Genomic DNA, 23,853 nt, shown 5'->3' on the forward strand with positions numbered 1-23,853 from the left:
ATTTGCAATCCCACCAACAAAGTATGAGTGTACCTTTTCCCCCACATTCTTGCCAGCATTTATTATTTGTTTTCTTGATGATTCCCATTCTAACTGGAGTGAGATGAAGTCTCATTATAGTTTTGATTTGCATTTTCCTGATTGTCGAGGGTGTTGAACATTTTTTCATGTATTTATTGGTCATTTGTATTTCTACTTTTGAGAAATGTCTGCTCAGTTCTTTTGGCCATTTATTGATTAGGTTATATGTGGGTTTTTTTTTTTGTGTGTGTGTGTGTAGTGTGTATATATTTATTCTGGATATGAATCTTCTATCAAAAGAGTAAGTGGCAAGGATTTTCTCCCATTATGTATGCTTTCTCTTCATGTTCTTGTTTCCTTTGCTCTGTGCAGAAACTTTTTAATTTGATGCCATTCCCACTTATTGATTCTTGGTTTTTGTTTCTTGAGTTTTCAGGGTCTTGTTAAGGAAGTGAGTGCCTGCACAGTGTTGACCCTATGCTTTCTTCTAACTGTTGCAGAGTTTCTGATGTAATTCCTATGTCTTTGATCCACTTTGATTTAACTTTTATGTAAGATGAGAGAGAGGGATCTAGTTTTATTCTTCTAAATGTAAATTCAGTTTTCCCAGCACCATTTGTTAAAAAGGTTCTTTGACATTTTTGGCACCTTTGTTCAGTATGAGATGAATGTAACTATGTGGGTTTGTCTCTGTGTTTTCTATCCTATTCCATTGGTTCTCATGTCTATTTTGATGCTAATACCATGCTGGTTTTGTTACTATAGCTCTGTAGTATAATTTGGGGTCAGGTTGTTTTTGTTTGTTTGTTTTCCTTTGGTACCCGGGTGTTTAACTGCTGAGGCTGGTTTTGAACTTACAGTCTTCCTGCCTCAATCTCCTAAACTGCTGGGATTATAGGTATGTGCCACCACAACTGGAGGAGATCAGGTATTGTGATGCCTTCAGCATCACTCTTCTTGTTTAGTATTGCATTGGCTATTCTGGGTTTTTTATTCTTCCAATGAATTTTAAGACTATTTTTCCTAGTTCTTTGAAGACTGTTTTAGGTATTTGATTGAGATTGTGTTGAATCTGTATAGTGTTTTGGTAATATAGGCATTTTGACAATATTAATTCTGCCTACCTAAGAACATGGGAAGTCTTTCCATCTTCTAAAGTATTCTTCAATTTTTTTTCTTCAGTGTTCTTTAGTTTTCATTGTAGAGGTCTTTTACCTCATTGGTTAGATTTATTCCCAAATGTTTTATTTTCTTGAGGTTATTTTGGACATGAGAGTTTCCTGATTTCTTTCTCAGCAGATTTATTATTGGAAAATAGGAAAACTGTTGGTTAATGGGTAGTGATCTTGTGTTCTGATACTTTGCTGAATTTATTTATCAGCTCTAGAAGTGTTTTTATGGAGTTTTTGGGTCTTCTAGATATAGGAACATGTCATCAACAGATAATTTTTCTCTTTCCTGTTTGTATCCCTTGAATTTCTTTTCCTTAATTGTTCTGGCTAGAGTTTGAAGAAGTATGTTGAGTAGTACTAGTGAATAATGGTTAATAATTTGGCAAGATAATTCTCCAGTAAGTGTCCTAGAAAATAAACTCCAAGGAGGACAAATATTTAGAAAATCACACCTATACACATTGTAATCCAACTGCTGGAAACCAGTTATAAGTAGAAAATGGTAAAAGTAGCCAGAGAAAAATAAGAGGACATAAAAAGGAACAATGCAAATGATGACTAGTTTCTTATCAAAACCAGTGAAGGTCAAAAGACAATAGAATAACATCTTAAAATACCATTAAAAAAATAGTGGTAAAAGGTCTGGGTTTGTGGCTCAGTGGTAGAGTGCTTGCCTAGCATGCGTGAGGGACTGCATTAAAAACACACACACACACACACACACACAGCTAAATAAACAAAATAACGGTACTGTGAACATCTGTAACTAAAAATATTTTTTAAAATATATTGGTAAGAATGAAACATTGGAAATGGTAAATAGTAAATGTAAAGATTATTTCTTTTAATTTCTTTGAAGGAGAAAAGCTGTTTAAAGCAAGAATAATTATAATGAAGGGTTGATGGTATATCAACCATCAACTTTACATAAGTAAAAAATATCAATTTTACATAAGCAAAATTATCTGAGCATAGTCATTCAAAGAATAGGGACACTAAATTGTTTGTTAACTTTGGCTCAAAAAAGAGCACAAAGAAAACAACAATATTTCAAACAATGGTAATGAAAATACAATGTATTAAAGTTTATGGCATTCACCTAAATCAGTGCTTGAGGGAATGAAAAGCTTTAATTTTCTATACCAAAAAACAATATGATGATATCAAGATGGAAGATTGGATATAATTACTACAGATGGTAAAGCCTTTAAAAGATAGTAGGAAATAAGAGTAACATTATGCCAATAAATGTGACAAATGGAAACATTCAAACCAAAACTGAGACAAGAAATAACAGAAATTAATAACATCTTCATCTGTAAAGGACCTGGATTTATAATTTTAAAAACCTCACAAAATAAAACTCTGGGAGTAATAGTGTATTGATGAATTCTCTAGAGCAAGCTTTTTGCAGTAAAGAGAAAAGAGAACATTTCCCTGCTGTGTTAGAGGCTGGAATAACTCTGATACTAAAAACTATTGGATAAATTACAAGGAAAGTTTAGATCTCTAGTCCTCATCAACATAGATACAGAAGCCCTCAAAAAATAACTAGACAGTTGAATCCATTCATACATAAAAAAGCATAATACAAGCTGTGGCTGAATTGAGTTTATCCCAAGAATACAAGATTGAGTTAACATTCAAGTGTCAATCAGTGTAATTTATTAAATTGACAGGATAAAGAAAAATAACGTTACAAAAATAATAGACATGGGGCAGGGAGATAAGCATTGACTGAATTCAATACTCATTTGTTAACAAATCCCTTACCAAACTTAGAAATAAAAGAAATTTTCTTCAGTTTGACAGAGGGTATATATGAAAAGGGTATATAAGAAAAGCCTATAACAAATCATGCTAACTAATGTTTTTTCAATGTTTCAGCCTAAGATGAAGAAAATGGCAAGGACATCTGGTCCCTCTAGTTTCATAGACATTCTGCTATAATGCAATATATTTTTCTCAATCACTGTGCTGTTAAAAATTGAGGAATAAAAACAATGGGACTTATAGGGAAAGGGGATAGGGCACCGCATCCAACAACTTTTTGTGACAAAAAGACAGAAACCTGGTAAGATCCATAGCACAGTCTTATACATATTAAAAGGTTAAGCAATATGTAAACACTATAATAAATATGGCATTTTAAATTGAAAAAGATTAGAAGTTTGCTTGTTGAAATGGGCATTGGAAGGATTGAAGCTTGCCAATTGTTAATTATGTGGATTCGGACAGAAAATTGTAACACCTGATGTGGATGACTGTGGTTCCTAACATGAAGTAGTGGGTCCATTTCTGTGTCTTTGTGTGTGTGTGTGTGTGTGTGTTCTGTATTCCTATGCAGTTTGAAGTACACGCAATTCACATTGCATTCAGCTTGTTTCCTAACGTATCAGTTGCTTTGGAACAAGTGAAAAAGACTTGACCAGAAACTTTGCAGAACAACATATGAATTACCAATCAGCACATGAAAAGGCACTGAACATCTTTAGTCATTAGGGAAAAAGGTAAATTAAAACCACAATGAGATGTTGCTTTACACTCAATAGAGTGACTAAAATGAAAAAGACTGACACCAAGTACTAAGTTTGAGGACATGGAGTAACCAGAACTGTCATAATTTGCTGATGAGAGTTTAAAATTGTTCTGTCACTTTGAAAAACAGTTTGGCAGTTTTTAAATGATGTTAAATATACACTTAGACTGTATTACCCTGCATTTATGTTTCCAGATGTTTATTCAAGAAAGATGAAAAGGCAGTATCTACAAAGAGACTGTGTATATTAATGTTCATAGTAGTTTTATTAATAATAGTTCAAACCTGGAAACAATCCTAATATCTTTTAAGAGATCTTTGGGTAAACACATTGTGAAACATTCATTCAATGGCATGCTACTCAGCAACAAAAAGGACCTAATTACTGATGTGCAGTAACATGAATGATTCTCAAAAGCATTATGCTAAGTGAAAGATGATAGATTATACAACACTACATGTCTGGTTTTATTTATATGACTTTTTTTTTAACAGACTAAACTAATCTCTGGTGTTACTGATTATATCAGTGATTAGTGGGAAGGAGGGAAATGAATGCAAGAGGTACAAAATAACTTTTGGCAGAGTGGGAAGAGAGGGTCAATGGTAATATTCTATTACCTGGTTTGGGATAAAGCTCTACTAACTGTGTTCTTAAATTCCTGTGTTTCATTGTATATGAATTATATCCCGGTGAATGTTTTAAAAATTATTGAGACTGGATGCAGTAGTGGATGCCTTTGGTCCCAGTAAGCCCGAGGCAGGAGGATTGCAACTTTGAGGCTAGTCTCAGCAACTTGGTGAGACCCTGTCTCAAAATAAAAAATAAAAAGGGCTGGGAATGTAGCTCTGTGGTAAAGCATCTCTGGGTTCAGTCCTCAGCAACATACACACACACACACACACACACACACCCCTATTGAGAGAGGTGAGAACATTCATGGCCTCTGTCTTGTGAACTTTCAGGGCACTGTCACCCAAGAATATGCCAATAGACATTATAATACTGCCAAATAAATGTCATAATCGAGTCAAGGATAAGGATATTGTTACCTTAACCCTGGCTTAGAGAAAGGGCAAGATTTCTGGAGGAAGTAATGTAGAAGCTGTATCTGAAGACCAAGGAGGAATTTTTTTGGGGGGGGTAGGAGGCTGTTGTAAAAGTAGTTAGGTGATACATGGAGAAAGAATGTTCTAGGCAGAGGAAATAGTGTGAGGACACAGATATAGCTGAAAGAACTCAAAGAATGTTGAAGGAAATGAGATGAAATCTTTGGAACAGGAGTGTGGGGTTAGTGTGTAGAAGGAATAAGGTGAAATGATAATGAGAGATTATGCCAGATAGGTTAACAGAGACCAGAGTAACTTAGAATCTTGAAGACTTTAGAATCAGTTTGATTTTATCCTAAAACTAGGACCATGTGAAATGAGAACATTAGGTTTGCATTTTAGGACAGTCACTCTGATTGTAAAAAATGATTTGTGGGTAAGACTATAGGAGTAGGGCCCAGTTAAAGAGATTTTTTTAGAAACCACCAATAGAGCTTAGTCTGGTCAAAGAAAATGGCAGTGGGAATGTTAAAAGTGAGTAAATTACAGATCTATTTAGAATGTAAACTAAACAGAGCTAGATTAGAAATGCAAGATGAGAAATCATTGGTTTATTTTTGGATTTGTTGAATTTCACATGTTTTTGTGGAACATTCTACTAGATTTGTATGTGTCTGAAGATGGAATAAGGTAATCTTATTCAGAGTGAGCTTATGGAATGAAAAAGTGAAGAAGTCCTAGGCTAGAAATTTGAAAAGGGAATGTGCATAAGAGGTTAAGAATACATAAGAGAAAAATGAGAAGTGGCAATAACAAGAATCTTGTAGATGACTGCTTCATGTAGAATAGTCATAGGTGTTAGATATTTAGTGAGTGCTTAAAACAGATAAAGATCAAAAGGTATAATTGTTGACCTTGGAGAGAGCAGCTGCAGTGGAGTGCTTAAGGGTAATAATCATATTGTGGTAGATTCATAAGAAGTAAAGGACCTTGGTGAGGTTAAAGGTTGAATGTAAAGGGGAGATGAGATAGAAGGCTTAGACATAGAGAAGTTGAAGTTGAGGGAACCGGTTTGGTTTTTGTTTGGGGTAGCTGTTACTATGTTTCAAGATGAAAGAACACTGTTAGGAACCAGTCATTAAGAGAGAAAAATCTCTGAAGATAACTATGGAAAGGGAAAGGATTAATTAATTGGGCCAGGTTCCAAAGGTTCAACAAATGGGATCTGGGAAACAGGAAAAGAGATATCCCATAGATTTTTAACAGGAGGAAAAGAGATGGTTGGTTATAGGTAATTGTGTAGATTATATCTTGGTAGAATTAGAAAATTAAGAAATATTAACAGGTTTTGGTGTATTGATTTTTAGCATTGTTTCAATTAACTTAGCTTCTTTTTTATAATACACTCTTTTAAAGTAAACTTTAAAAATGTTACCTCATTTTTCTGTCTAAATGTTGAACCAACTTTTAGAGGTAACTCAGTAATAACATTGCTATGCTTTGGCAACTTCAGCTTGTTTAATCAGATGTTGGATTTTTCAGAGGTGACAAGGAAAATGCATTTTTGGCTTTGCTTTATTGTTTTAACAGAGTGCCCTGTGTCTGCCGTGTTACTAATAAGTTGAATGCCTTTTTTCTTTCTTTTAACATTATTCATTCTCTCTAATGCATCTGGACACATTCCAAACAGTCTGGATTAATATTTTAATTAAACAATACAAGTAATAATATCTAAGTAAATGGGACTTTTCAGATTACTTTTGTAAAAGTGAAATTAAATTTGATTTATTGTGGGTCTGACTTGGAAGATTAATGAAAGAGAGTAAACATGATGTCTGAGTTACCACCTTTATCTAGAAGAATTTGTTTGGATTGAAAATAAATGCACTTATATGCAATGGCTAATGCACGTTAGAAAAGATTAGAAATGTAATGAATCAAGGGTCTGTTTTTAGTTTCATTGTGAAGTTTTATAAAAGACTTTCCATTCCCATCTCAAGCTAATCATAGAAAGAGGAGCATTTCATGAGTAGAAGCTGTGGGGCTTAAGCTAAGATATCTATCACTTTCTTCTTTGCGACAATCAATTTAACTGCCTTCGCTGCTTAAGCATACCTCTCCTTTTTCTGCTATTGCTCTTATTTCCCTTAACTTCATATAATTTATGACCTCAATGCCTTCCTATATAGAGAGGTGGACATTCTGTTAAGGGTATACACAAAATATCTGCACACTCGATAGAACTTTCTTTTGCTATAAAGTGTGTTCATTTATAGTTGTAAGCTATCATTTATAGTTGTGAGACATTCTTTAAGCATAGGTAGTGTGATGATGAGTAGCTAGGCTAAGCAAAAGTTACCCCCAATGGTGTTTTATTCGAGGCTTCTCCAACCACTGTTTTGAGAGATCTAACTGCTTCCCCCTCCCATAATCAACTTGTACATAAAATTTTAAGAAATATATGAGTAGTACTTAAATAGGCAAAAATTTTTTTCCCTTTGGAATAAGACCATTTATATTTTCAGCCACTCATTTATAATATCAAACTATAAGCAATAGGCTAGAGAATGAATGATATCTAAAAGATAATTTTAGAGTTTACTTTTATTTTTATTTGTATGTTTTGTGGTTCTGAAGATCTATCCATGGCCTCAGACATAGTAGCAAGTGTACTACATTGAACTACATTCCCAATTCAAGGCTCAGTTTTTAAAATGACAAATAAAAATTGTATCTTTGTTTTGAAATTGAAAAACATTTTTAAATTTATAGATTAATTATACCAAAATTAACATTTTCTAGAAATCATTAAAAATTGTGTCTTATGTTTATAATACACAATTGTGTCTTATGTTTATAATATACTTTTCTAATTCTGTGACTTTAGGTTTTAGGGGTTGCTTTATAGGCTTGGAATGGGAAGCAATTGAACTTAAATAGAAATACCTACTTAAATAGAAATAATAATGCTGATTACTTTGAATGTAATGGTCGATACACGTGTAATATATCAAGTGAAGTCACAGAATGTGACTTTAGCCATTTTACTTTAATAACAACTTTTAAACACTTTTATTGAGGTAATTGATGAATAGTAAACTCAACATACAGTATATACTTCAATAAAAGTTTATACCATACTTTATGTATTCACTTGTTGATTATTTGGGCTATTAAAATAAAGTTGTTGTGAACATTTATGTACAAGTCTTTGTATAGGAATATACTTTAATTTCTCTTAAATACATAGTTGTAAAATGACTGATTCAGATGGTAGGTGTGTGGTTACCCTTTTTAAGGACTATCAACCTTTTTAAGTTGGTAGAAGAACTACCAACTTCTCCTAACTAGTTACACTATTTTACATTCCCATCATTGGTATGAGGGAGTCCCATTCTACATCCTTTCAACTCTTGATGTGGTCATTTGAAAAGCTGTTTTTTAAATTATTGCACTCCTTTTCTGTGTTATTACAAATATATGTAAGAATTATTTGGGAAAAGTACAAAATGTGACAAATAGCTAATGATTTTAAAGTTAAGTTAAAGAAGTATTTGTGGTTATTGTGAAGGTAAATATTGGAAAATTCAGGGATACAGTTCTCTTTGTAAAGGCAAATTGTGGTGTGTATATCTGTTTTTATATGTTTTTTTTTTCCCCCTTTGATAGAGTTTTCCAGAGAAAGACCTTCTGCACTGTCCATCTAAGGATGCAATTGAAGCTCATTTTATGTCTTGTATGAAAGAAGCTGATGCTTTAAAGCATAAAAGTCAAGTAATCAATGAAATGCAGAAAAAAGATCATAAGCAGCTTTGGATGGGACTACAAAATGGTAACTATAGCAGTTTTTAATTTCAGAGTACCACTTTATAAAACCATAACCATGTAAACAAATGATATATTTTAGAATTGGTGGTTCAAGTTAATTCTAGCCTTCATGCCCAAATTTTCACAATGGCTACTTTTAGTCATACCTTATATTATACCCTCCCAATGTTCCTCTGTTCATGAATTCTCTAGCACTAGACTTAAATACTTAAGTTACTTATTCTGTGACTTAAGACAACATAAACTTTGTTGTAGCTTCTGAAGAAAATGCCATTACTGGTAGTATTTCTTCCTCATTCCTTAGGTATTACCCTTTTGGGATTACAGCTGGAAACTGTGGATGTGTTTACCATGATACCCTCTACCTGGGCACAGATCCAACTTCAGTCTATGCTTTCTCAGAACAGCAGACTTTCTTTATGCTTGCATTACTATGTCTGCTATTCTCTGTGATTTATAAAATACCTTCACAGAAGTAGATGAGAGGAGCATGAAGCTCATCTCTGTGTTCTCCATCTTTTGGAGATCATAGATCCTTAATATTGCCTGTGTTGATTTCCCTCTACTGCCTTCACAGGGTTGGTTTAAATATACTCCTTACTTCACATGATTCCTGTATTTCAGTTACTGTGATTCAATTAGATAATACTAGTTCACTGACCTTATAGTTCAGATTTCAGTTACCATGATATATTAACTATAATTAGTTACATAAAGTACAAATTTTATTGCTGGCTGTTTAGTCCAAGAATCATTACATAACAGTGGATGTGTTGATGATCAATGACAAATCATATTGCTTTTTACATTGTCTGTCAGTGATTTGTCACTATGCATTAGTTATTCATGTTGTCCATAGACAGCAAAGCATGCAGATATAATGTTTCCTTGTTTCCAACAATAAGCCCATGTAACATTTTATAAACAAAAAAGAGGGAACTGGCAAGGGAACATAAATGCAGCCAAAAAACTGTGTATTGGAAAGTAGAAGGTAACTGGGTAGTAGCTGGCTCTGGAAAAGTTGAGATAGCTGCCTTTCAAGAGACTGGATATGCAGCCAGAGGAACTAAATGAGGTGAACTCATTAGCATAAATAAGGAAAGTAGATTTGACATAAAGGATGAAGGAGTTCCAGAATAAATGGTGTTGTTGATGTTCATATTAAAGGAACACTCAGAGATAGCCCATGATACTGAAAATACAAATGATAAAATGGTGAAAGTTGATTACAACATAGAAATACTCCAGTTCACTCAGGCTTAGGAATAAATAAAACATTCTAATCAATGTTTCTAATATTTTAAAATTACAATATAATAATCATTTTTATTTTTTATTTTTCTATATAAATTTATAACAGTTATTTTACATTTTGACAATAAATCTTAAAGATCATGCAGTAATTGTAGTTCTTTTCATTAACTAAGATTACTTTGTGGGGCTAGGGGTGTGGCTCAGTGGAAGCTCACTTACCTGGCATGTGTGAGACACTGGGTTCGATTCTCAGTACCACATATGAATAAATAAAATAAAGGTCTGTCACCAACTAAAAAAAATATTAAAAAAAATAAAAGATTACTTTGCACAGTTTCAGTGTGCATGATCACATTTTCAGTGCAAACTACAATGCAATTAGAATATTCTATACTGTGTCTATCTTTGGTAATTGTTTTTGGCCAAGGAATTAATAATATAAGTTTTTTCATGGCAGTAACAACTGTATTATTACAGTGTCAAGAGGTACTTGTAGTTATTAAGTATTTATTAAAATTTATGCAAAATTCAGAGCATTATGTAAACCTCATATAAGGTACATCTGTATTGTATGTACTGTAAATTATATTTCCTCATTTCTTTGTTTTATTGCTCCTTAGTTTCATGTTTATAAGTCAGGCATTTTTCAATACCTGGCAGGCACTGGACTTAGTTTTTTTTTTTTTTTTTTTTTTTTGGTGTGCTGGGGATTGAACCCAGGGTATTTAGCATGCTAAGCAAACACTCTACCAACTGAGCTATATCCCCAGCCCCCAAAAATTCTTAATAAATTAAAATAGTCTACAAAACACCTTTTTATTTCTGGCTAACTAAACAGTAATTGATATTTTAGAAGACTTATGAACAAGAAGGTAGCTTAAATGGGGGAAGCTGGGGATCATATAAAGAGAAGGGAGTTAGTTGAGAATAATTTGATCTCAGAATTGAAGTAAATGAATGGACAGAAAAGTCTTTGTTCTTGAAATATACTCTGTCTTGAGTCTGCTAAAAAGAGTTCAGGGATTCAGGAGAGAATTCTAAAAATGATTGAAATGTTTAAGTTGGTGCATTGGAGGATTGAGTGTAGAGGAAAATCCTTAAGAGTCATCAAAAGAACAAGAGTTGTCTCAAGGTTGTGGAGGTAGCTCAGTAGTACACTATTTGCTTAGCATGTTCTAGGCCCTGGGTTTGATCTCCAGCACTGCCAAAAATAAAAAAATAAAAAGGTTGTCTTAGTTAAACTAAGCTCTACTAGTAGTTTTTAAGTCATTCAACTCCTTTGAATTTCGGTTTCTTCATCTGTGTTACAAGATAAGATCTGCCTTCTAGGTATCTGTAAATTATGTAAAAGTCTTTCTTTGAAAGAAAGTAAAGCTGTCGCAGTAAAAGAATTACTAGTATTATTATTGTTGTTGTTGTTACTGCTGCTACTGGAAATTTCACCCAGGGCCTTGCTCATGCTAAGCTTACGTTGTTAACACAGCACTACATCCAAATCCCTCAATAAAAAGAATTATTTAGAAGTTACTTTGAGACCTAAGACAAGGTGGGTAAACTGCAGATATGTGACAAATGCCAGTTTTCTTAAATTAAGATTTCCTAGAATCCAGCTATAAACATTCTGTGCCTACGTTTATGCTACAATAGCAGAATTAAATAGTTGTGACAGGTTATGTGGCCCATAAGCTTAATATATTATTACCGGTCCTTTTAAGAAAAATTTGTGAAGCCACGGTAGCCTGATCAAACCCACAGCAAATATTTATCATTGACTTAAACCATGAATCAAAAGATCACATGCTTAGAACTTGGGATAACAATAATCAGACATACACTGACAACTGACTTTTTTGCTATTGTTTAGGCATCAAGTTTCTTTTCTATATTTCTGTCTTAGATTATATTCTTTCTTCAGTGTGACTATTATAAAGTTAACTTTACTAAATTAGATTTTATTAAATTAATTTTAAAATGGAGTTTAATTAGATCTAACTTAATGGTGTTTGGTTATACATACTTTGTTCCGAGCTGTAAATTATTTTTGTGAGTATTATGCTTGGTTTCATTTGTGGTAATTAAGACTGAACTTACACTACTCAGAGACCATTGAGAGGTATGCCGTGGTACTGGAGTCCTTTTTATTTATTTTATGTTTCTTTAAAATTAAGATATTTTAGCTGGGTAAATGTTAACTTATAAAAAAAAATATTGTGGGTAAAATGCTGAAAGGTAAATTGTTAAAAGGTGTGTGTTTTCCATTCTGTTATTCTGTTTGGAGTACTCTTTCTTTTTTGACTGTTTAACTTCTACGTGTCTTTTGACATTCATGTCTGTTCTCACTTTCTATATGAAGCATTCTTTCCATTTTTTTTCCTTGAATATTTATTGACCGCTTAACATGTGCCTGATACTATGCTAAGAGCTAGTTATCATCCAGCACCCATGGAATAAACATGGCCAGAGAGCTTACACATAAGTGGAAACAGAATTTCTTATGTTTTCATGCTGTCCTGACTCTTCATTTAAATGCATTTCTCCTTTTGTATTTTGTCACATTCTGTATTGTTATATGGTTTATGTATTCTACTCCATTATACTCCTGGTTGGAGTAGATCTTATTTTTTATCCCTATCATGTAGTCTGGTCTTATAGAGAAAGTCAGTAATGACTGAGTGACTCCTTTATTTTATTTCTTTCTGATGCTACCGGGAATAATATTAACAGCTTTACATAATGGTGTAATATTAGTATAAAAGAGAGGAAGTATATTGTTTGCATTTATTTATGGAAATGGATTTTATGTTTAAGATTTTTTTCTCCAACAGAAGTTTCTATTTGTGAAAGATATGTCTCCTTTTTGTTAGTATAATTGTAAACTTGTCAAAATTGAGACAACAGATGGTAAATTTATTTCATTCAGAATTGCACCTGTACAGCATAACGACTAAACAGAAATTTAAATGATTTTTTTTTCAAATGCTAATTTTAATTTCGAAGCTCTCTGTGAAGGAGAAATAAGAAAAGCTTATGAAACCAAGAAAACTCATTTAAGGCATACTGTGCCTTTCAGTGTTTTTTATGAGTTTTCATTTTAGATTTTAAAATATTTAACCTCTCTGAAACAGTTAATAACCACAAAAGAAAAAGAAAGGAAAGTGGTATTTTTATATATGAGGCAGTTGTCACTACATGTACAGGCTATTTATTTTCTATTAAATGTCATATTTTTCTTATAATCTGGAGATTTGAGGAAATCACTAAAAAGTATTCATAATACATGACTTTGTTTTTAGGCCTGCCTTTTCTTCTGAGTGTATATTACCATCCATAAAGTAAGAAAAAAAGACAATAAATTCAGTTGACTTACAAATTAAAAGCAAGGGTTTCTATAAACATGTGGTTAGTCTTTTTAGCACTTTTTTGGCTGGGGGGAGGGGATTGAACATAGGGTCTCATAAATGCTAGGCAAGCACTCTATCACTAAGATACATCCCAGACCCGTTTTATTTTGTTTTGAGACAGGGTCTCACAAAGTTGCTCAGATTGGCCTTAAACTTGAAGTCCTCCTGCTTCAACCTCCCATATAACTGAGATTACAGGCATAGGCCAGCATACCAGCTAGTTACTTGATTTTTTTCAGAGACATCACTTGATAGCATGTCATTTTAAATTAAAAACTGTTTTCTAAGAGGAAATAGTGATTACGTATAACAAGTTCTATAATATTTTGATTTGTAGGTAATGTAAAAGATAAGTGCAGTGGTTCCAACTCTTTGTAGTCTTGTATGATAGAGAGAGATGGGTTGTAATTTCATCTCTTTGTTTTTATTAGTGGTGTATATATATACAGTTGAGTAAGAATTGAAATGAGATTTTCTGGGTCAGAAGTAGAGCACTGGCTCTCATCTATTCATTGTTTTATCTTTTATCACTTTTGTGATTGTGGCAGGTCATTTTTCTTTATAGGCTGGAATGGTCTTATAGATGCAAAGGTAGTAATAGTTCATAGGACTAAAATTTTAAGAACTGTAAAGCAATAATCACGTGATAGATTTTTTTCCTGTTGATTCCAGATGGACTTCCTAGATGAAAGTTGTTATTGGTTTTTCTCTATTCTTCTCTTTTTACTAAGCAGGATATAGGTAGAAAGTAAGAGATAACTTTACAGAAATAACATAATACCACAAGAAACGGTACTATAAAACCTCTGTTTTGGTATAAGAATTCTTAAACTTAATGAACCCACTACCTATCTGTATCTTGAAACTTCCAGTTTTCCCATTTTGTTAGCATCACATACTGTCATAGGTATAGGTGCAAAAGAAGAACTGCCAATAGGAAACATAAGTGCTCTTCTTGAACCTTTTGTCTCAGTGCAAGAAAATAGTGTAATAAATCTCTATATATCAGTCAGGCCTCAGCAATTTCCAATATATAGCTTCTTTCATTTTATCTTTGACTTCTACTTCTCATCCTTCCCCTACTTTTGAGTTTTTAGAAATTTTTCTTTTTTTCCCCATTATATTGTTCATAGATTTTTATTCTTTACAGAGTTTTTAAAAATGGTATTTAATCAAGTATTAGAAATGACATTCATTGTTTCTCTTTTTCATGGTCACAAATCCAATCTTCCTTATAGGAGATTCATGCCCAGGCAGTGGCAGTATGGATTAGCTAACCAATAATAGAGCCTATGATGAGGCAGGCACTGTTCTAGCACATGAAACACTAGAGTGAGTAAGACAGGTGTAGTCCTTTCCCTCAGAATTTACAGTCTAGTGGAGGGCAGGTCAGATGTTAAACAGATTGCTATTTAAATAATATTAAATTTACAATTGGAGTTGTAGAGGAAAGAGGAAAGAATATAGACAAGAGGGTTGTGATGAAAATATCCCAGGCTTGGCATGATGTAGGCTGGATTCAGAAGTAAGGAACTTATTAAGTTCTGGGAGCAGAATGAAGACTATTCTGACAGGAGCATGTTGATCCGGAGAGTAGCAAGAAGATAATACCAAACATTAAACAAAGGCTCTATCCAGGGCCTTATAGGCCATTGTAATGTCATTGAACTAATGGTGGGAAATAGGACGGAATGGTAGAAGGACACTGATTTTAAGCAGGTCTAAAAGAGAATCAGACATTCCTTATGAAAACATCCCTTCACAAACAATATGGGTAATGGTTTTGTAGGGAGCAAATATGTATTTGTAAGACCAGTATCTGTTCAGTCTAAACCATATTGCCTCTGAAAGTTATTTGGACTGTATATGGTAAGCTTGACTAGAAAGTAGTACAGGATATGACAAATAATTTTTGATGTTACTAAGAATTTGTATTTGGTTTAAGGTGGTGAGTAATAGAATGAGAACTGTTGAGGTTGATTCCCAGACATTTTAGAAACTATTGAGTATACCTAAGTACTTTGATCCAGTTCACATAAAAATATACTGGCCTCTGAACACTTTAATAAAAAGGAGGATACTTTAGAGATGGATATTTTAAATTTTATGATAAATTTTTAATTACTATTTTATTTTCTAAGTGTTCTTTGCTAGATATTGAAATCAAGCTTACCAGTTAATAAAATCCATTCATATTTTTAAGTTGAAACATTTATGTCTCTTATGACCTCGGGCACCTGTTTCATTGTTTTTCAGAACTATTAGCACTAGTTTGGTAATCCTATCTTGAAGTTTTTAGGTTGTTTTTTGTTTGTTGGTTGGTTTGTTTTTCCTGTCCCATTTATGCAGAGACCTGCACTAAAAATTCTTATGCCTCTGTTTTGGTCATCTTTCTGTGGTACTATGTTATTTCTGTAAAGTTATCTATTACTTTCTACCTATGTAATAGCCTCATGTCTTTGTGTATCTCTAAGCCTATGAGAGCATTATTTTCACTTCAGCTGTGTATTTTCATCTTTTTCTCTGAGAAAATTATTGTTGGAAAAAGTAGAAGAAAAAAATAAATGAAGTAGTTGTGTCTTCTTAATATGACACTGTTTTTGCCAGTAATGTTCTTTACCTATTCTTTCTTTCATTGTCAGACATAGTTTATTAAGTTAATTTTATTTTCCGTATTTTTATGAGCCTCATCTCATGTTGCCTTCCTACCATTCTTCCCTCATGTATTTCTGCTGTAAATTGGTTCATTCTATGGGTGTTATTTTAATGTTAATTAGTTGACAGGTTGTTATTGATTGCCTGTCTACTATATGATTTGGGCTTTAGGTATTGGAGACACAGCAGTGAGAAAAATAAGCACAAAGTCTCATAGTTACCTAAATTAAATTCTAGTTGGGGAGGCATACAATAAACATATATAAGTATATATTATGTGTCATATGATGACAGTTGCATTGGGAAGAAAAAGTAGGGTAAGATGAGAGAGAACTGTACTGGGAGAGAGCATTGCTATTTTAAATAGGATGGCCAGGGAAGTCTTCACGGATCTGATGTTATTAAGTGAAGACCTGAAGCAGTTTAGGGTATCTCACTTTTTTTATCAGAGGTTAATGGCCTTGTAGCCAGAGGAAACAAAAAGGGCAAGGGCAGCAAAATGAGGATATGCTGGACACTTTCTGAGAACATAATCCTGTGGGTAGCTTTTAAAAGTGCAGATAACATAGATTTTTCTTACCTTTCTCTTCCATTGCATTTGTCATATTCTCCTCTGTGCCAGTGTATAGTGGTGTCCCACCACTTTTTTTTTTTAATAATAATATCTGGTTTTAGAAAAACTTGTCTATATCTAGTTTTTTTTTTCTTTTAATAAGCTTCGAGGGATCCAAAGCATTGTTTTAGCAATTAGTTTTATACTATTTTGAAAGAAGTAAATAAGATGTTAAGAATAGTGCCCTTTAGGAATGGGACATATTTACATTAAGATGATTAGAGAAGACCTGTTTGAGAAAATGATATTTAAGTTGAAATCTGAATGATAAGAATGAGCCAATCGTATTAGAAAATTACATGTTTTAAAAACATGAGGTAATGATGTTCATCTCATTCCACCATCTTTCCTACCCCATGCCCCCTCCCTTCACCTCTTTCCCCCTTGTTCATGAAGACACGAATGGTGTGACTCTACTTTGTGTACAACCAGAGATATGAAAAATTGTGCTCTATATGTATAATATGACATATGTATATGTCATATATACAAATTAGAATTTTTAAAAAATGAGGTAAAAAAGAGTCTGATTTTAGTCTTCATTTGTTCAGGTTGTTGTATTTGTATAGGTTTGGTGGCTTAATAAACATAATTTTTACATATCTGAAGGCTGAGGAGTTTAAGATCGGGGCATTTGGAGGTTTCATGTCTGGACCTAATTATTTCTTAAAGGTTCTATCACTGATTACTATCATATTGAATGTTAGGATTTTACGTGATTTATGGGGAGGGCATGAACATTTGATATATAAGAAGTGGGTTTTTAGAAATTGAAAGAAGACCAGTATGTCTTAGATGTGTGACCGGAGAGGGATGAAAGGGTAGCTTGAGGTGTATTGGAGGAAAGGAATGAACCAGATTATGTAGAGTCTTGTAGACCAAGGGAAAGAATTTGTGTTTTAAAGGGTAGTGGGAAGCCATTGTAGGATTTGGAGCAGAAGACAGGTAAGACACAGAATGAAATAAAAAAGACTTCACTGCTGAATGTAGAGTGGAATGGAAACAGCCAAAAAAAGAAGTAAAGAGGCTCTGGTAGTATTCCAGGTATAAGAACATGGTATAGTAGAGTATGGCATACCTGTAATCTTAGCCACTGGGGAGGTTGAGGCAGGAAGATTGTAAGTTTAAGGTCAGTATAGGCAACTTATTAAGACATTCTGTCTCAAAAATAAGAAAGAGGGATGGGGATGTAGCTCAGTGGTAGAGCACTTGCCTAGCATGTGCTAGGCCTTGGGTCCAGTTCCTACTACAACAAGAACTAAAAAATGAGTGTTTATTGTGAAGGTAGAATTGACAGAACCTATTGTTAGGTCTGATGTAGAGGTTGGGAGTGCAAGAATTATTCCTGTGATCTAGTTTGGGTAATTATATAGATGGTGCTATACGTACTGAATGGAATACTTCAGAATAGGTATGGGGCAAGAAACAAAGCTGATCTGAGAGGTCATCTTTGTGGCTACAAGTTTGAGATGTTTATGAGCCATCTACATGAAAATATACTAAGTTAGATATTAGTAGAGGTAAATATCATAAGTGGGCAACAGTAGGTGGAGGAGGCTTAATAGATTGGAATCTAATGCTCCCACTTTTAATTTCATATTGTTTATTTTTGCAGTGCCATCTTTTTTATATCAGCTTTGAAAATATGCAGTCATTGTGTTCCAGTGACAAGGCAATGAAATATGGAATAATCCCGCTTTTTTCTGGGTGGTTGGAAGTTCTGTTTATACTAACCATTCTGTGTTTTTCTTTCTATATACAGCTGAGCTAATAAGTCATATTCATTACTTTCTTGCCTGCAATACTTTTTGTTTGCAGGTCAGTGAATAAGTTCAGTCTGAAGCTATGTGTGTGGCATTTAAGAATCTACAACTTTTTGAGAAAGTTGTGTAAAGCATATTTTGTAATCTTCTTGAGCATTCAATTAAATTTTACTATGGAACAAACAAGCTTTTTACTATATATATGTTTTAAATATGTCTTTTGGTGTTCTCCTTTCTATAATTAAAAATAATGGTGGGGATGTTAAATTTTATTTGTTTGTAATACAAAGCCATAAAGATAATTTGCTAGGCTTCCAGAGAAAGATTGCTTTTGAAATCACATGATTTAAAGATAATTTGCTAGGCTTCCAGAGAAAGATTGCTTTTGAAATCACATGATTTAAATGAATAAATAAATTTTGTAGTATTTTGGATTATAACCTCTTTCAATTGTCTTGGTAGTTGGCAGTGAATATAGTGGATGATAAAACTTGGTGAAACAGTGTGGTGGCATATAATTGTAATCCCAGCAACTCAGGAAACAAGGCAGGAGGTTATCAAGTTTGAGGCCAGCTTCAGCAATAAGGAACTTAGCAAGATGTGTCTCAAAATAAAAAAAAAAATAAAAAATTCTAAAGGGCTGGGTTTGGAGCTCAGTGGTAAAGTACTCCTGGATTCCATCCTCAGTACAAAAAATATAAAAAGCAGAGGAAAAAAAAATATTACTTGGTGAAACGTGTACCTCTACCCTTGTCTTTTTTTTTTTTTTTTTTCTTCCCCCAGTACTGGTGATTGAACTCAGGGGCACTCTATCACTGAGCTATATCTCTAGTCCCTTTTATATTTTATTTTGATACAGGGTCTTGCTAAATTGCTTATGGCCTCACTAAGTTGCTGAGGCTAGTTTCAAACTTTTGATCCTCCTGCCTCAGGTTCCTGAAACACTGAGATTACAGGTGTGTCCACCACTGTGCCTGGCAAGTTTTACATTTCTTAAATGATATTTTTTGTTTTGGAACTTTAAAAGTAGTTCATGGGTTTTTTTGTTTGTTTTTGTGGTGCTGGGAACTGAACCCAGAGCCTTGTGCATGTTAGCCAAGTGCATACTACCTCTGAGCCACATTGCCAGCCCTTGTGTTTCTCTAAAAGAACAAAAAGTTCTGGTGTACTTTTCTAATCTTTGTCTCCCCCCGCGCCCCCCCCCCCCCCATTAGCTCCTTCTTACTTTTCTTTAGTGCAGGGTTTCTTAAAGTATAGACCATTGGCCAGAATCATCCACTGGGAGCTGACATAATTGTAACCTAGACCAACTGAATCAGAAACTCCACTGCTCTGGAACAGGCTATCTCAACCATGGCACTATTGCCATTTTGGACCAGATAATTCTTTGATTTGGCTGCGGAGGTGGAAAGGTTGTCCTGTCCAGTGTATCATGGTATAATGTTCAACAGCACTCCTATTCACTGGATGCCAGTAGCATTGTACCCCACTCCTCAATCCCCAATCCCTAATTGTGACAAAAAAAAAAAAAAGTCTCCAGACATTACCAAATATCTTGAGAACCACTGCTCTACAGAGAGAAGTGATATGGAGTCAATGGATAAAAACCTCTATTGGAATATTAAATACCTTTAACTCATTCCAGGTTTCATGCTGATTACTTTACTACAATTTATATGCATTATCACTGCCTTTACAGCAGTTATACAAAATGTAGTTCAAAGTTCAAAGCCTCATTTATGAAGTTTCTCATCTATTTCAGTAGCTTAGTACTTGGACTTGTATGTCCAGTTATAATGATTCATTTGGCTGAATTTGGAACCATATTCTTTTTCAACCCAAAGTCATTTGGCAGTTAAACAAATTAAACAGTTGCATAACAATCTCTTATATGTAAACTTATGCTTATAATTTCTTGTAAAATTAACCATGTTTGTTTCTGGGAGGCAGTTATTTTATTTTTGCTGAGGTGACTGTTAAATGACAATTAATAGTGACCTGTTATTGTAGTAAGATCAGTATTGCTTGCATTTTTGAAGTGGTACTGTACTATTTCATTATTATGTAATATATATTTTCCCTTTTATTTTCATCTCATCCATCTCACTTGGTTTTTGTTCTGCATATCTTAACAATACTTTCTTCCCTCTCTCCTACCTCTTATTTAAATTTACCAGTCTCTGCCCCATGCCTTTATTTATTTATTTATAATAAGTTCTGGATTATTAGATATACAACAGTGTATTGTATATCAATTTTATATCAACAATTAGTAGTTAATGCTAGGTTAATGTGTTAACCAGCCCTAGCTATAATATGCTTTTTTGGGGGGGGGGGCGGATAAAAGACCTAGAAATTATTGTTGCTGAGAATTTTACAATTTCCCACTCCTACTTGCAACTCTGCGACATCTCATTTACTCGTCTCTACCTTTGTAGAGTGCTCCTGATTAGTGGCTGTAGTGATAATAATCTGGCTATCAGATTTCTGCATATTAATGATGTTTCCTGAACCCCCCAAATCAGTGCTAGTTTCTTATTGCTCATTGCATACCTTCTCTCTTTTACTACTCTAGGAACTATGGAAAAATCAGAGGTCCTTTTGTGTGAAAATTACATTTAGATATTATAAAACTACCTATGCCAATATGTTAATTGACAAAGAATTGCAAAGTTTTGAAACACTAGACTACTGGGAAAACATCCATTTTTAAAGGAGCACAATAAACAAGTCTGTTAATACAAAATGTAGCATGATCAGTAAAATCCTAATCATTATCTTCAAAGTGGCTTTCTACTTATGAAGCATTTCTTCCCACAAGGTCTCTTTAGGATCCAAACTATCCTTGAGTTCTTGGAGCTTTTTATATTTTAACTTTTTTCTATCTTTCACATTATTAGAAGGATATGAAAGTAGCTCAAACAATGCTTCTAATCAGTTAGGAAATATCACTGTGTCATATTCAAAGTGTTAAGATTTTGTGAACTTCCTTAATCTTGTATCTTGGTTTTGTCAGTATCTCCTTAGATTTTCTTCTACAGATATATTTTTCTATGTTTGCTTTTCATAGATGTTTTTAAAACAATTTTAAAATTCAAAAACACTATTAACATTTCTTTTACATGATTCTTGTTTGTTTTTTGGTTTTGTTCATTTGTAATAACTGCAGATTGAATCCAGGTCACTCTACCACTGAGCTACATACACTCCCAACCCTTTTTATTTTTCTTTTGAGGCATAGTCTAAGTTGCTGAGGCTGGCCTTGAACTTGCAATCTCAAGTAGGTAGGATTACAGGTATGCACCAAGAGATTAAAAATATTAATATTTGTGTGCCTGGGATACAGAGGAGCAGAAGAGAGGACACTGAGTGGAAATGCAGGGATTGAGAAAAGAGACGACTTCTTAGGTTTTAGTTAAAAGGGAAAGGCTTTTTACTTATAATAGAAGCCCCCACCCATATTTTTTAAATTTATTTTCAGATGTTATGTTCAGAAAAATACAATATGAGATTCAAATATTTGAGTTGCAGATGAATAATATGGGAAACACTGGTAGGATAATTTTACATTTTAATAAATTCTTATTTTTACTATTAATATTCTTAGAAATCTTGATTTTTGTGCATCATAGGATATTTGTATATATCAGTTATTACTAAAAGGAACTGAACTCATTTTTTAAAAAATAATTTTTGCAGTTCAATGGATCAAACTCAGGACATCATGCATTTGGCAGGTGTTTTATCACTGAGCTATGCTCGCAGCCCAATATATTTGTAAAAAATATTGGTTAATCCACAATAAGTTCATTATAAGAAGTAATAAAATGTTATTGTTAAAATTCTGTGTGGGCCCTATTTTGAGATATATGTGATTTTAAGGACCCAGCTTTTTTCCCAGTGAACATAAAAAGAAGTTTGTAGAAAATGCCACTAAAATTTTCTGTGATACATTAGCATTTTTCATGTAGCCACCATGGGCAGATTTGATAAGATGGATTCCAGATAGAACAAAATTTATCTAGAGATTATTCCAATTACTAAATTTCTCGTGGTATCCCAGTCCTGGATAGTTTTACATGTTATCTAATGATCCCTTATAAGAATTAGATAAATATTGTCACTTCTGCAAATGAGGAAATGAACTCAGCTAGTAAGAATCAGTACCAGAAATTTGAACCTCTGTCGCTTCTGATTCTAAGGTAAATCGATTTTTTCATTACTTCTGGAGGTCATTAACTCTGGATATATGTTAGAGTCCTGTTGGTGAGCTTTCAAAAGATACAGATACCAGAGAATTAGATACCCATTCACATGAGGAGGGTCTTGCACTTTGGGTTGGTTTGTTTGGTTTTGGCACTGGTTATTGACCCCAGGGGTGCATTCTTTTTTTTGAGGCAAGGCCTTGCTATGTTGCCCATGCTGGTCTTGAACTGGATCCTCCTGCCTCAGTCTCCTGAGTTGCTGGGATTTAGGGTTGGGGGTGGTGGTGTCCTACTGCATCCAGCTATATATTTTTATTTTTAGAAGCTCTGTTTATGATCCTGGTGAGCAGCTAAGTTTGAGAAATGTTGTATTGAGTACTGCATCTCCAGTGACCACTGGTGAAGCTTTGTTTGAAACTTTTGTTATTTGTCAGTGGTTAATCATCAGTAGTACTTTGTAATTCACATTTTATCACCAGAAGCATAGGACATTTGTATTTGAACAATGAGAGAATATCTTCCATAATAAACATTGGAAAGGTGACAGTGAACATGATATTGGATGTCTTTTTCCTTTTAGTTCTTCCAAAAATTATAATAGATTTTTTTCTTTTTATCATTACTTTGGTGTGCTTTTTTGAGTAAAGTAAAAATGAAGTTGATTAGTTGTTCAGTGTGTGGCACTCTATGTATCAGAAGGTGATTTAGCTAAGAGGAAGGACATTTTCTCACTTTACAATAGCTTTGAAAAGTTATAAAGTAGAATATTGTTTTAAGTATTGATTTAAAAAGGAATATAGGTAAATAATTAGTCCTGCCCTACTGTTTTCATATATATATATATATCTCTGAAATCTCATTTTGGCAGGCAAGTTATAGTAAATGTTGTCTTTTGGATTAAAATTTTAACATTAGTGAATGAAATAACAGAATAAGTTTCTTTTGTATTGTGAAATTTTTGAGTTTCTACTCTTATGGCATACAAATTTGAAATAAACTCTTTAATTGTATTTTGAACTGCCTTTAAAATAAACCCAGTTATTGGGATTAACTTTGGAATACATTTAAAGATGTTGTAATCTGCACTTATAGTTTATTGGCTGCTATCAATTAAAATTTATAGTCTGCTTTTTTCAGTCCTTAGTAAGATTAGTTTTATTTTGTTTTCAGCAATAGTTTTTAAACATTTACAGTTTTCATAGGTAACTAATTTTTATTTTATTTATGTTATGCTGTAATAAAGCATAACAGTAATGAACCCCTCATCTTCTCAGATTAAAAAGAAACCTTTCCCCATCCTATGAATCTCTTCTGTACTCATATATAAACATACACACACACGCACACACTTT

The 23,853-nt window shown here is 33.4% G+C and overlaps 1 protein-coding gene across 3 annotated transcripts in view; it reads left to right on the forward strand.

Moving 5' to 3' along the window:
• The window catches only part of Atg5 (autophagy related 5), a 116,826-nt gene that overhangs the window by 40,123 nt on the left and 52,850 nt on the right, over window positions 1-23,853 (forward strand). For all 3 annotated transcript variants that reach the window (XM_076859886.2, XM_076859888.1, XM_076859887.2), the window contains one exon: window positions 8,452-8,614. In XM_076859886.2, coding sequence (XP_076716001.1) covers window positions 8,452-8,614 — 163 coding nt within the window. The remainder of the gene's footprint in view (window positions 1-8,451; window positions 8,615-23,853) is intronic.

This window comes from Callospermophilus lateralis, chromosome 6, assembly GCF_048772815.1.
Source record: "Callospermophilus lateralis isolate mCalLat2 chromosome 6, mCalLat2.hap1, whole genome shotgun sequence".
Classification (NCBI taxonomy): Eukaryota; Metazoa; Chordata; class Mammalia; order Rodentia; family Sciuridae; genus Callospermophilus; species Callospermophilus lateralis.